General features: G+C 34.8%; 1 protein-coding gene across 1 annotated transcript; it reads left to right on the top strand.

Annotated features, from left to right (window-relative positions):
- Window positions 1-1,113: 1,113 nt before the first annotated feature.
- LOC139724457 (uncharacterized) lies at window positions 1,114-14,366 on the top strand. Its single transcript, XM_071635628.1, has 2 exons — window positions 1,114-1,210; window positions 14,086-14,366. Exons 1-2 carry the CDS (start codon window positions 1,114-1,116, stop codon window positions 14,364-14,366), a joined length of 378 nt encoding a protein of 125 aa, XP_071491729.1.
- The last annotated feature ends 542 nt before the right edge of the window (window positions 14,367-14,908 follow it).

Here is a 14,908-nt window from a genome sequence, read left to right as displayed (position 1 = left end):
GTATGAAATTATGTCCTTTACCAGACGGATGTACGGTCTCGGAAGGAATTGTCTTAATGAAAAGGCCCGTTTGTTTGTTTGTTTGTTTGTTTTTAAATTTGGACCCTCCCCTCTCCCTGAAAAAAAAAGAGATAAAAACAAAAAAAGAAATGCAAAACGAAATAACATCCCTACAAGTATACGTAACGAGCCTGCCTCCCCAACACAGCACCCTTACACTTACGCATACAACAGACATTCAGGCCAAATTGCTCAAGAGTCAGTCAGTTTCGTATTTCTTAAGGCCTTTCAATATAATGTGAAGTTAATGTGCACTATGATTTTATTCGATTCAGATTTTGCCCTCGCATGAATCTTAAATAACATCTAATGCACTCTTTCTCTGTAGCGGGAAACCATTTAACTGTCATGAAATGTACATTAACTATACCGGGTGTCCCCAAAAAAGCGGAACGGTGGATTTTCAGTACCTTGCGCTCTAAAAGTGATATTTTTTTGACATCATTAGAAAGAGCATCTTCCGCAAAAGACAATGATACCAAAGTCATTAAATTTGGTTCAGCACTGTTTATTCACGCCAATTTCTATAAATGCAGTCATTTTCAAATTTCGACGGATTTTTGCGACGTATGAGATAATAATTTGGGTGTGACACGCGTTCCATACGGTGAATATTGTGCAAGCTCGTTGATCCATGTCAACAAAAGATACAGCTTTCACATTGGGCGCGCGCGCACACACACACACACACACTGTTTTTTTTTTTCCTGGCCCGCGCCCAATGATGAAGGCCTGGTGACTGGCCGAAAGCTCGACTGATTAAAAGGGAGACTCAAGATCGAGAGCAACGTCCGCTTCAGTCTAATTTCTTTCAGTATGCTACCCACAATGAGGCACCGCGTACGTTTGGGAAGGGAACTATTATATATATAAATATATATATATATATATATATATATATATATATACATACACATATACAAATATTACACATGCAATACTACATAAGCAGTTAACATGCATTTTTTTCTTAAAGCATGCAACGTAATCCACACACCAAACAGCGGCCGCAAGTTAGTCTTCAACTTTTATGGGCTGAACCTAACAACGGATATGACGTCACTGGATTTTGAAGTCAGTACTGACAAGGCCCCTCACATTGCCCTGACAATGAACCCTTCCCAGACGAATATCCACGAATATGTGATCGGTGAGTGTCCTTCCTGTCGAAAGAAATGTTCTTAACGTATGATTCTCAAGGATTTAAAATTGTACTTGATTTCATTTTGTTTTATCTATATGTCTATCCTACATTTGCTTAATTACACAAAAACTTGGATGTACAGGTATGCATTTATGATTACTGTTTAGAATATGTTCATATGTATATGTGTTTGTATATATGATATACGTGTATACATTATATATATATATATATATATATATATATATATATCATTTCATTTTCATTTCATTTCATTTATTTCCACTTTCATAATTGGTTTACAAACTTTGCATTAAAGACAAACAGACAGACAAACAAACAAACAAAAATACATGGTGTCAAATATGATAGTGGCGGAATCATGAGAAGCACAAAGTAGGCTTATTGAAAATGATCCCTTAAGAAATATTATGATGTAAATACATGTAATCTTTTAAAATCATTGGTTTGTAACTGAATTGAAACAAACATGAATACAAAATACGATAAGATTTACAACTTGAATCAATAAAAAACCGGATACGTTTAGATATGAAAGTAGAGAAGAAAAGAAGAAAACTCCATATTCAACTATTCGTCAACTTGTAACTTAATTGCATCAAAAAGATGTTGTTTATATAATCTTTTAAATTGTCTTACGGTCTTACTGATCCTGAAAACTATATTCAAATTATTCCACAAAATAGTACCTTTGTAAAATATTGATGACTGCGTACAAGATGTGCGATTTAATGGGGGATGAATACTCTGAGCATTTCTGGTATTATAATCATGAATTGAACTACTGAGGGTAAAATAATCAGAGAATACATCAGGGAGAAAACTATTATAAAGTTAAAACATGAATATTGCAGACTCTAATGAAATTAAAATAAGTAATATTTGAGTTTTCGAAAACAGAGGTAAACTGGGGGAAGCATATGTTGAATTGGTTATTAAAAGCACTCCCCGTTTTTGTAATTTATGTATTCGATCAATATTTTTATTAAAAGTGAATCCCCATACAATATTGCAGTAATTAATTTGTAGTGAAATCAAAGCATGGTATAACATTTTAAGGACATTCCTAAGAAGATACTGTAATTTACACAAAACCCCTATGTTTCTTTATATAATACTGGCTATGTAATCAATATGATAATTCCAAGACAATCTTTCATCTATAATTACTCCTAAGAATTTTGTGCTTACAACTCTATCTATTTTCATATTCTTAAAATACAACTGCAAATTGTGGTCTGTTATGATTCGCATACCAAATAAAATATAATGATTTTTATCTATATTCAAAATCAACTTATTGGCTTCCATCCAATCACTAATATTGCGCAATTGTCTATTAACAATATCAAATAGTTTACATGGATCTGAGCCTTTACAAAATACACTGGTATTTTCAATTTTTTTTTCAATTAAATTTATTCATTTCATAAAATCACATATAAAATATTTACATAGATGTGTGAGTCAAAGGAGGAAATCACGCAAAAGCCTAGGGCTTGGAAATGGAGATTTCCTTTACAATATAGTTTAAAATCACAGTTTTGAATGAAACATATATATATCAAAACAGAACTTAAATTAGAGGCCGTTACAAAATCAACAATACATTATGATAGAGACAGGAAACAGGAAACAAAACAACAACTGAACTAATACAATATAATACTATACAATAAAAAACAAACAAACAAACAAACATGCAGGGTAATTGTCAAAGGTTTGTATGGGAATTGCACAATTATTCATCATTCATTCATAAACATTAATCAATACAGATTGAGAAGAAGCTGCTTATATTGAGTCATAAAAAGATTCAATGTGTTAACAGATTTCAGTTTCATGCTTAACAAATTCCACAATTTAGCCCCTTTGTACTTTATAGAGTTGGACTGACTGATTTTCAGACGATAAAATGGTAAAATATAACATTGTTTATTTCTAGTATTGAAAGAATGTTTCTTGGCATGAGAAGAAAAATAATCATTGAATATATCTGGCAAGACGGAGCGAACATATTTATACATAAAAATACCAAGTTTAAATGAAATTCTGTCTCGAAAATTTAACGTTTGCAAGTCCTTAAATAATGGAGGGGTGTGGGCAAGTTTGAGGGAATTTGTACAAAGGCGAATGGCTTTCTTTTGGAGGACCGTTAGCCGATCTAATTGTCGCTGGCTAGTCCCTGACCAGACGAGATTACAATAGTCTAAGTACGGCAAGATAAAGGCATTGTAAAGCATGAACAGTGTATTTTTCGGGATTAACGAACGAAGCTTGAACATCATACCAAGTGCAACACTTATCTTTCCATGAACATAATTGACATGGTCATTCCAGGACAACTTTTCGTCAATATATACCCCTAAAAAGTTTATTGTGGCAACCTTTTCAATTTCGTTATTATCAATTTTTATAGAAAAGTTTGGACAAAATTGTATCTGTTTTCTGGAAGATTGGAAAATCATGTATTTCGTTTTACTAATATTCATTTGTAGTTTGTTTGCCTTGAACCAGTTGCATAAGGATTGCACTTCTTCATTAACAATTTGGTTAAGGATTTTCTGATCAGAATGTGAATATATAATATTGATATCATCAGCATACATTACAAAACGAAAAACTTTCGATGAATTGATAACATCATTGACATAAATCAAAAAGAGAAGAGGGCCAAGGATACTACCTTGGGGCACGCCATGAGATACGGGCATGAGGTCCGACTTAGCACCGTTGAAGCTGGTGTATTGTTGTCGTCCACTCAAATAATCAACAAACCAAGAATGAGGCACACCACGAATACCATAGTGTTCTAGCTTGTGCAAGAGTATGTTATGGTCCAGTGAATCAAACGCTTTACTCAGGTCAATGTACATAGCCAAGGGAATTTCTTTCTTTTCAAGGGATAAAATGACTTGTTCCAAGGTGTGTAACAATGCTGTTTCGGTCGAAAAGGAGGGCCGAAAACCAAATTGTTCTTTTATGAGAAGGTCATTTTCGGACAAATACTTGTACAAACGTTTATATACTATGCGTTCAATTATTTTGGAGAAAGTTGGAAGAAGAGAAATTGGTCTATAATTTTCTATCAAAAATTTATTATTCTTCTTATAAACAGGAATTACCTTTGCAAGTTTGAGGGAGTCTGGGACCTTACCTGAGCATAGCGATTGATTGAATATAAGAGCCAGGGGACGAGCAATATAATGGATAATTTGTTTTACAAATTTAGAACTAAAACCATCATGACCACATGAAATCTTACAATTCATGTCTTTCACGATTTCAGCTATTTCCGACTCATTGGTAGGACAGAAGAAAATGGAAACTGATGGTTTCGAGCTCAAATAATCTGTAAAATGCTTTGGACAACTTTGAATGTTTTCTGAGATTGAGACTCCTATATTCGCAAAATACTGGTTGAAAACATTTGCTATTTCTTTATGATTTTCAATTTTTTGACCACAAAGTTCGATAAAAGGTGGCAATTCAGATTTGCTACTTCTCCCCAAAATCTCATTTACAATTTTCCATGTTTTACAAAGGTTTGATCTATTTCTTTCAATCAAGTTTGCAAAATAAAGTCGTTTTGATTCGCGTAGAATCACATTCAATTTGTTTCTATATCGTTTATACACAACTTCATTCTTACGTGAGGGAACATGAATATGTTTGTAATATAACCTTTGCCTTCTATTGATTGACTTTAATATTCCTTTTGTTACCCACGGCTTTCTTATAGTATATTTTTTGGTCTTCTTGAGTGATGCACGCTGGATAACATGTTTATCACAAATCTTGGTGAAAGTCTCAAGAAAATTATCATACGAGGAGTTAACATCACTCCCATTTTCAATAAATGACCAATTGACTGAGCATAATTCCCGAGAGAGCTCTTTCATATCAAAATTTTCATAAAGTGGCTTTTGATCGTGACTTTCGAGCCTGTACTGTTGCTGGTGCTGTTTGTCAAATTTTGTAAATTGAAAAATTGGTAAGTGGTCAGAAACATCAGAAAAAAGGATTCCTGGAGTCGCTGGTTTATCAACAACGTTGGTAAATATGTTGTCAATACAAGTGTATGATCTCGCTGTTAACCGGGTAGGTTTGGTGATAAGTGGGTACAAACCGTGCGAATACATTACGCTCATGAATTCGCTTGTACATGAACTCACAGAGTATTTAAGTATGTCGAAGTTAAAGTCCCCAACAATGTAACATAATTTGTTTTCCATGGCAATAGCTTTCAAAGACTTTTCTAGCATACCATTGAAATCACTAGGGTTTGAATTTGGAGCTCTGTACACCACACCAATTATAACATTCTTTGCGTGCTTCATATCAATTTCAATAAATAAAGTATCTGTATATTCGTTGCAAAACACCAAATCATCTCTTTCCTTAAACACGTATTTAGATTCCACATAGAAACAAACCCCTCCTCCTCTTCTTCCTTCACGTGATCTATGTAACAAAGAATAACCTGGCATATTGTAAAGGGAGGACACATTCGAGTTAAACCAAGTCTCAGTGAAAGCATAAATTGAAAATTTATGGCAAAGGCTACTCAGATAGTCGGTTAAGCATTCGTACTTTGCAGACAAACTCTGAGCATTCAAATGAAATAGGGAGAACACAGCCTCGTTTTGACATTTCAGAAATTTGTGATTGAAAGTGTCATTAAAATAATAATTGCATGGACTTTCTAGATTATTGATGGAAACATTATCATCACTATTCATGCCAAACACATCAAAAACGTGGGAGTCAAGACCTGATTCAAATGAGATATCACTGCTAGAGTAGTGAAAAAAAGAGAATAATTCTCTGTGAAAATCATCATCTTCAAGTATGTGGTTAAATGGCAATTCGTTTGAGATACACGAAGGACAAATATAACATTTTGGATTTAAGTGCAGCGAACAGCTTGACATGTAGCATGTCTCATGCCATTGCTTTTCGCACAATTCACATACACATATCTTGTGATTCGATCTTACGGTGTTCGAACAAAAAGTACACTTCATACGGACATAACACTTATATAGTTACATAACACATAACAAGTTGCTGGGAAGGTTGGAAAATCATGTATTTCGTTTTACTAATATTCATTTGTAGTTTGTTTGCCTTGAACCAGTTGCATAAGGATTGCACTTCTTCATTAACAATTTGGTATCATCAGCAAATAAAACATAACTTAAATGTTGAGTTTATAATGGTAAATCATTTATATATATAAGAAAAAGAAGAGGGCCTGAAATCGATCCTTGTGGAACACCACAATTAATTGTTCTGATATCAGATTCAATTTCATTAACTACAGTTAACTCTTGACGATCTTTAAGATAACTAATTAAAAGTTTAAATGGGGGGCCACGTATACCATAATATAATTTTTGTAATAAAACAAAATTATCTATAACATAAAAAGCCTTAGTAAGGTCAATAAATATTGTTACAGCATATTCTTTATTATCAGTAGCATCATTTATTTTTTTTTTCACAAGATCTAGTATTGCTGTGGCTGTTGTATGACCCCTTCTAAATCCAAACTGACTTTTTATCAAAATACTTTGTTTATCTATAAACTCAATTAATCTATTGAATATACATTTCTCTAATATCTTTGAAAATATAGTTAACACCGATATTGGTCTGTAATTATTAATGTCATTACGGTTACCCTTTGTATGAATAGGTGTTACACGTGCAATTTTCATTTTTGATGGAAAAAACCAACAGACATACAGTCATTGAAAAAAAAAAAACTTAATGGTTCACATATAACAGAAATTACAAGCTTTATTACTTTTATATCTATACCATCTACACCTGAACTTACATTACTTTTTATTTCCTCTACAATCGTTATTATTTCTTTTTTTGATATTGGCTTACAAAATATGCTATTTTTATTAGGAAATTTCAAATATTTATCATATGAATTTTCATTTCTCTTATCATTACAGATCTGCAGTTTCTCCCCAATACTAACAAAAAAATCATTAAAACAATCAGCTATATCTTTATTATTTGTTATTTTTTCATTCCCAATCTCAGCACTTTCTATTAAACTACTTTGGGTATTTCTTGTACCCTTTAAAAGATTATTGATGATTTTCCATGTTGATTTAATATCATTTTTCACTTGATAAAATTTTTCATTAAGATATTTCTTTTTTGGTTGCCTTAATCGAAGTGTAACATAATTTCGAAATTTATTATACACCTCTTTTCTATAAGGGGTTGGTTTCTTAACATATTTTTTATACATACTTGATTTTTTACGACAAAGCTTAATCAAATCCTTAGTCAACCATGGATTCTTATTCTTCTTCTTAAAATCATATGATTTATAAGGAAAACATTCTTCATAAATATCTTTAAATACTTGCAAAAAACTATTATACTTGAAATCAACACTTCCTACATCAATGTAATTTTCCCATTCAACATTTTTCAATGTGTTAAAAAAAGCAATCATATTTGACTGAGTAATATTACGCTTTACATAAATGAGAGGTGATTTGTTTGTACAATGGGCAATGGATGAAGACATACAAAAAATTGGCAGGTGATCACTTACATCACTAATCAAAATTCCTGAGTGAGTACAAATATTAACATTTGTAAATATATTGTCCAACAAAGTGGCAGAGGTTGCAGTTATCCGAATGGGACTGCTAATCAAAGGTTCCAAATAAAATCCATACAAAATATCCATAAATAAATCAATTTTGGAATTTAAACCTATTTTCACTAAATCTAAATTGAAGTCACCCATTATGAAACAATTACATACACGCGGATTTACCTTATGTAAAAAATTTACAAATTCATTCAAAACATATAAATATTACAATTCGGGGGACGATCTACCACACCAACAATTGTTTTTTTTTTTTTTACATTTGGTGTTGTTATTTGCTAACTCAACAAAAATACTTTCAAACGACTCAGATATAACTGTCAACTCTTGTCTAATAAATACATGTAAGGAATTATGAACATATACACCTGTTCCACCACCTCGTTTGTTAATTCTATTATTACAAAATAAATTATATTCATCGAAATTATAAGCTTCAACTGAAGAAGATTCATTTAACCAAGTTTCAGTAAGTCCTATTACCTTAAAATTATGATCAATGCTGCTTATATACATATTCAAATTATCGAAATTTTTCGAAAAACTTATACGATTGAAATGAACTAACGAAAATGAATCAGAAAACTTGGCATCTTTATATTTTGAGTTAAAGGCGGGCACATCAAAATAAGATTCAGGTAAGTTTTGTTCGTCATGGATCGTATCATACATATACATATTTTTCATATAAGAATATACAACGGAAAGACAAAATATTCACATTATTGAACACAAGCAATTTGACATAGCTGTTGGAGTTTCGTGAAGCAGGAATAGAACAGAAGATATCGGAGACAAGGTAATGTATATATATATGTATATATATACGCATAATGTTTTCCCGGTCAATTTCATACTTTTGTCATTCAAGTTCCTATTCCGAGCATTCGATTTCACGCATTCCACGCTCGCAGCACTAAATCAGTAATCAAATTCAAAATCCGGTCATTCGAATTCACTATCCGAGCATTCAAATTTACTGTCGGAGCATTCTAATTCACTATCGGAACATTCAAATTCACTATCGGAGCATTCAAATTTAAGAGAGGAGCACGCATTTCACCAATGAGCATTCAAATTCATGTCAAGCTGGCGACGGAATCTCGTCGGTCATTCAAATTCGTGAATAGGCAACCATGTTCCAAATAACTGCATTCAATTTAAAAGAAGTCCTGAATTTAGTTAGTTTGGGCCGTGTATGCATGTGTTTCTCATTTGGATTTGAATATATTGGGATTTATGATAATTATTTAATTTGCAGTAGAGGTCCACCTGTTCATTGACTATTTTGAACTCGCGCCAAGCAAAAAGGAATATACAGGCACATGTCCCTCGGATTGGACATGAAATGGAGGTCCCATGTGTGAGAGAGTCACAACTCATGTACGTAAAAGATCCCACTTCATTTATTCATCGCAGAGAGCAGAACATCCAACTGGACCCCATTTTAAGACCAACTATTGCAGTTGAATATGATGATGATTATGATGATGATGATGATGAAGTCTTGTATAGCGCCGGTATCCGCCAAGTCAGGCGCTCATGGCGCTTGCTCCAAAATAAATACATAATTCAGCTTAAATTTCATGGGTGCACCGCTTGTGATATGACAGTTAAAACAAAAAGAAATAGTTCCAGGAAGTCATTGTCTCCAAATGTGTAAACATACATTCTTACACATTGGCTAGTTTTTCAATTTGAAGAGATGGGTCTTGAGGGTTGTTTTAAAAGATTCTGTGGTAAGAGCTCTGCGGATTGACTGTGGAAGGCCATTCCATATCTTTGCAGCAGCCACGCGGAATGAACGAGCTCCCCAAGAGTTGTGTGCTCTGTGTTCCACCAGCAGGTACTTGTCTGCAGAACGTAGATTTTCTCTTGCTGGGACATATGGCTCTAGTAGATCACATATATATGATGGAGAACTGCCATTCAGTGCCTTGTACACAACCAAACTAATCTTATACTCAATCCTCTGTTCAACACATAGCCAATGTAGCTTTTTCAGAAGAGAGTTGATGCTTGTACTCTTCCTGGAAATGGTGACAACTCTAGCTGCGCTATTCTGCAGGCGCTGAAGTCTGTGTATTTGTGACTTATTCAGATAATACAATACTGAATTTCCCATGTCAAGCCTCGATGTGATGTATGCATGCACCAGAAGTTCTGCAACATGGTTATTGATGTACTTGCGGATCAAGCCAATGTTTCTGAGAGCTAAGAAAGCTGCTCTGGATACAGCCAAGATGTGGCTTTTCATGGAAAGATTAGAGTCAAAAATGATTCAAGATTCTGGCAGTATCTGAAGGAGGGATGTTATCTCCACCCACTCTGATCCCAGTGACGTTTACCTTTGGTCTTTGATGCTTAGACCCAATGATCATAAACTCCGTCTTCCCTTCATTAAGCTTCAGAAAGTTTGAAATCATCCACTTATGCAACTCATCAACACAAGTCTCAATACGCTGTATTGCTTGGATTACTTCAGAATGGACAGGATTCACTGATAAATATATCTGATATCATCAGCGTAGCAATGATAACTAAGGCCATGACTCTTGATGATATCTCCAAGTGGCAAGCAGTACATGCAGAAGAGCACTGGGCCCAGGACAGATCCTTGAGGAAGTCCATATTGCAAAGGCAATCTGTCAGAGCTAGCACCATCCATGCTCACAAAGTGTTTTCTCTGAGTGAGATAAGAACGGAACCAGTGAAGCGCAATTTCAGTTACACCAAAGAGGCTTTCAAGCGAGTAAGAAGAACTCCATGATCTACAGTATCAAAGGCTGCAGACATGTCCAAAAGGACCAGGAGAGATATTTTCCCAACATTCATAGCTTGAAGGAGATCATTCTGAATTCTAAGTACAGCAGTCTCCACACTGTGGTGAGCACGATAAGCCGACTGGAAATCATCATATAAGCTGTTTCTTGTAAGAATGTTGTGAGCTGCTTGGATACTACTCTCTCTAAGGTTTTGCTAAGAAAACAGAGGTTTGACAGTTATCCAGCCATTTTTTTTTTGATGGAAAATGAAACAAACAAACATTAGGCACTGTATAGGCCTACAGACGAGCATAATACGGAGGGTTGGTTGACACTTTCGAAGGAAAAAAAAAACAATTTCGACTATATTGACATTGAACACATGAACATTTTATACGTCTTGTTTGTTATGTATTGCTCTCTTATTGATTTACTTTTGCGGGACTATGTGAGATCATTGTGTGTCAGTTTGTCTTTGATGAATTGTCATTATAGGGCTGGTGTTGGGGCGTTGTCAGCATGCAGTATCATCAAGAAATATGATTATAATTGCCTTTGTGTTGTTGGATGCACTGCTGATTGGACAATACAATTTGAAATTTATAGAGATGAAAAACAAAGAGTACATGAAAAGAGAACAATGTAGAACCTGTAAACAATCATAATTACACTATATGCAAGCCTTCATTGGTTGTGTTGGCCCTTTTTCCTTTCTTAAAAGTCTACTCCATTTAACTCGTTAAATTGATTGCACGAAGTAGGAACTTGATCGCCTAAAAATGAATTTGAACGCTCCAAACAAGCTCATTGGGACTATCACGTGACTATCGCATGAATTTGAATGCCCGAGTAGGAAAGTCGGTCTCGCATTTTGAAATTGAATGCCCAATCGTGAATTTGATTTCCACGAAAACGAAACAGAACGCCCATAAATGAAATTGATCGCTCGGATTCTGAATTTGAATGCCCGAATATTTTCGCGTGCGTGCGCTGCGTGAATTTGAATGCACATTAATGAATTTGAGTGACAAAGGTATGAAATTGACCGGGAAAACCTATATTATATGAATTAAAAAGAGGGAAAACAAGATTCAACCCCCAATCCTTCAAAAGTACAAAGATAAATGACACTGTCGTCAGGAAATGATAGAGTATCCATTTGTCTTTTTTTTTGTGGTACATTGATGTTTTAGGTTGACGATCAAGGATTTTAGTGTTTTTTTTTAAAGCATATCAAAAATGTCTCCTTGTTAGTCTTAAGTTTATGTAATTTGTTAGGTATATTGATATTTACCGACGTTTGACAACTCAAACAATATATTCGCGTGAAAAAACGAAACAAAACAAAAAACGAGAAAGAGTTCTCACCATTTTTTTCTTGAGTACACAGCCTTCAATTTTACATCTGAAATGTCGTTCCACACCCCTTCTCTCTTGCTACACACATAAATCTGCGAATGTCACGGAAAGCGCTTATGGCACCTCCACTATCTGTTCCTTCCAAGGCAAGCAGATAAGCCATATGTTCCGTGGCGAAGTAAATGTGCCTTTTTAACTTCCATAAAAGTGTTTTAAGAATACGATACATTCGTTATTATGCTCTGACACTTCATCAAAAGGACTATGAAATACTATATAGCTCAACTGTAAGACATTCCCTAACATAATCAACTCACCATATAGAAAAACCAACAGCAACTTAATGTTATCTAAATTTCACGGAAAAGCGCAGGTGTGAAACGTAGGCCTACGTTCCTAAAACAACGTTATCATATTCATTTGAAAAACTAACTCCTCGACAACATATTTCTCAGGATTCATCCATTCATTGGGACAATGCATTCATTTGAAGATTTTTTTCACTCAATAGTTCTGAAGAAAAGTAGGTACATGAGATTTGTCACGTAAATCTTCAAACACGTTATTTCATCATCCTTTGGTTATTAAGATCTAAAGAAAATACCAGGTAAGATTTTTTTTTCGGGTGCATGTAATGAGTTCCACAACCACGAATCATACAGCCCACTATTCATACAGTCCATATGAGTCACTCAGTCCGCGAGTTGTACCGTATGTCCCCCCAAAATTATAAAAGGACCCTGACAAAATATAGTGAATCAATCCAAATACGTTTTCACGGTATGAAACTATAACTTATTATCCACATCTTACAGAAAACCCCATCCGATTTGCTTCAGTGGTCAAAGAGAAATGAAGAGTTTTGTAGAGCATGCCAGGAATCCCTTCCCTCGGAGTTCTGTCCATTGTCTTCACGCAAGATGCATTTCCAAGAGCATCCAAGTGCCTAACTTGGAAGAATCAGACCCATGACATGCATTACAAGGATCCACATTTAGTTTTCTGCATAATATAGCTAAGATGTTATATTTTAAGACCCTGAAGTACAGCATTTACGCGGTTAAATCATATTGGAAGTTATCAACTCGAAATCCGATTGTAAGCGTTTTTTGGTTTTGTTTTGTTTGTTTTTTTTTGGGGGGGGGGAGGGCATACTGTACAGGCCGACGAGTCATACAGCCCATGATTTCGATAGTAAGCAAATAAGGCCAATGAGACAGACACTAGGGAAACTGACACGTTAAGCCTCGTTATGTATTCTACGAGGGTTTTTTCCCCCGAAAAATCCATACGTTGCTTCACCCAGCCATTACCTGAATGGCAACAGGGTGAATACACCTTCAATTCATAGTGTTGTATTTGTACAGTGCATTAATATTGTGTACAGTGAACGAGGAGTATTTCTATTTCTTTCTCTCCTGTTCTTTCTCACCATCTCCCATTATCGCTATTCCTTTCTTCTTCTTTTTTTTAATCATCACCTGTGTACATGACCATGTATGTTTTGACGTGTGAAATAGTTTGTTACTTGCCGAATCAGTAAGTCAGTATTGTAGTTTGTTAAAACTGTTTATTTATTTCTTTGTACATTTTATATGATGAGGCCACAATATAAAACTCGGCTTACTGGGATCCTTCTGTGTGATACTTTGATTTTTTTTCTTTTATTATATCTCTGTTCTCTGTCACAATGATTTGCTTACCTTCCATGTGCAAATCAGCCATGAATAATGATGAACGATGTGTATAATTATTTTTGAAAGTGATTTTGTTGATTTCTTGTACCATGCAGAAACAATCAATGAAATGAAAATGAAATCTGAATTGGCTAAACTTGACTTAATTGCATATGCATAATGAAATAAGCTGACCAAGTGCATATGGTGCTAGTAGTAAAAAGATAAATGTGTTTCAATTTTATGAAAAAATAGAGAAAATTCTCCATTACATGTAGAACTTCCTTGGTTACATGAAATGTCATGGTGTATGCACGATAGAGAATCATGTGTATAAGCATGAAAACATTGCTTGAAAAAAAAAAGAGATGTTGATCATTTCTATAGATTCATTATGCTCTCAAACAGGTCTTGGTAGAGATGGTAACAAAAGGACAATAATTGACCGTCTCAATGTCCGGAAGATGGAGAAGCCCCTCTTCAGCGACAGCGTAGGTCGAATCTCTGGACCTCATGTCTACGATCGCTTCTGGCTGAACTTTGACTCGGGAAACTTTTCAGTAGGACGCTATGGCAACCCGGAGCCATTCTTTAATTGGTTGGATCCAAACCCCTTAGAGTTTAGGTCCATTGGGCTTATGACATGGTGGGGATCAACTGGTCGATGGAAGTTTCACTCGTTCTGTTAATGGAAGATACGTATACGATCGTTTTGGAGTCCGAAGGCCACTGACGCGACGCAAATTTAAAGAAACACGAGGTCAAAGGTCACGATACTCAATAGTTCTTTTTGTCTTGCTTTGTAAGAGCTGCTATTGACATTGCATGTATCAGTATGTGATGAGTCTATTTCAAAAACTGAGATGACTTGTGAACGTAATTCATCTTAATGCCGTTAAAACTGTCGACTCTCTGCATGTGGACAGTTTCAGAGGGGTGCTGTTCGTTATTCCGAAGGTTCGCTATTCCGAAGGTTCGTTATTCCGAAGGGTCGTTAATCCGAAACATGCAAATTCCCTATACCTAGAGGTTCGTTAATCCGAAAATGAAAAAGCGTTCGTTAATCCGAAAATTTGTGGAGTTATTCCGAAGGTTCATTATTCCGAAGATTGGTTAATCCGAAAATGAAATTCGGAACAATGAACCTTCGGAATAACGAACCTTATAACCGTTTCAGCATGCCCATATAATTATATCGTGACGTGTTTTATAAAATGAAGTGAATAGGGCA

The sequence above is a fragment of the Diadema antillarum genome, unplaced genomic scaffold (genome assembly GCF_040938485.1).
Source record: "Diadema antillarum isolate AM-2024a unplaced genomic scaffold, OU_Dant_1.0 scf00000001, whole genome shotgun sequence".
Classification (NCBI taxonomy): domain Eukaryota; kingdom Metazoa; phylum Echinodermata; class Echinoidea; order Diadematoida; family Diadematidae; genus Diadema; species Diadema antillarum.
Note: the sequence above shows the minus strand (reverse complement) of the source record. Positions and strands in the feature narration are given on the sequence as shown.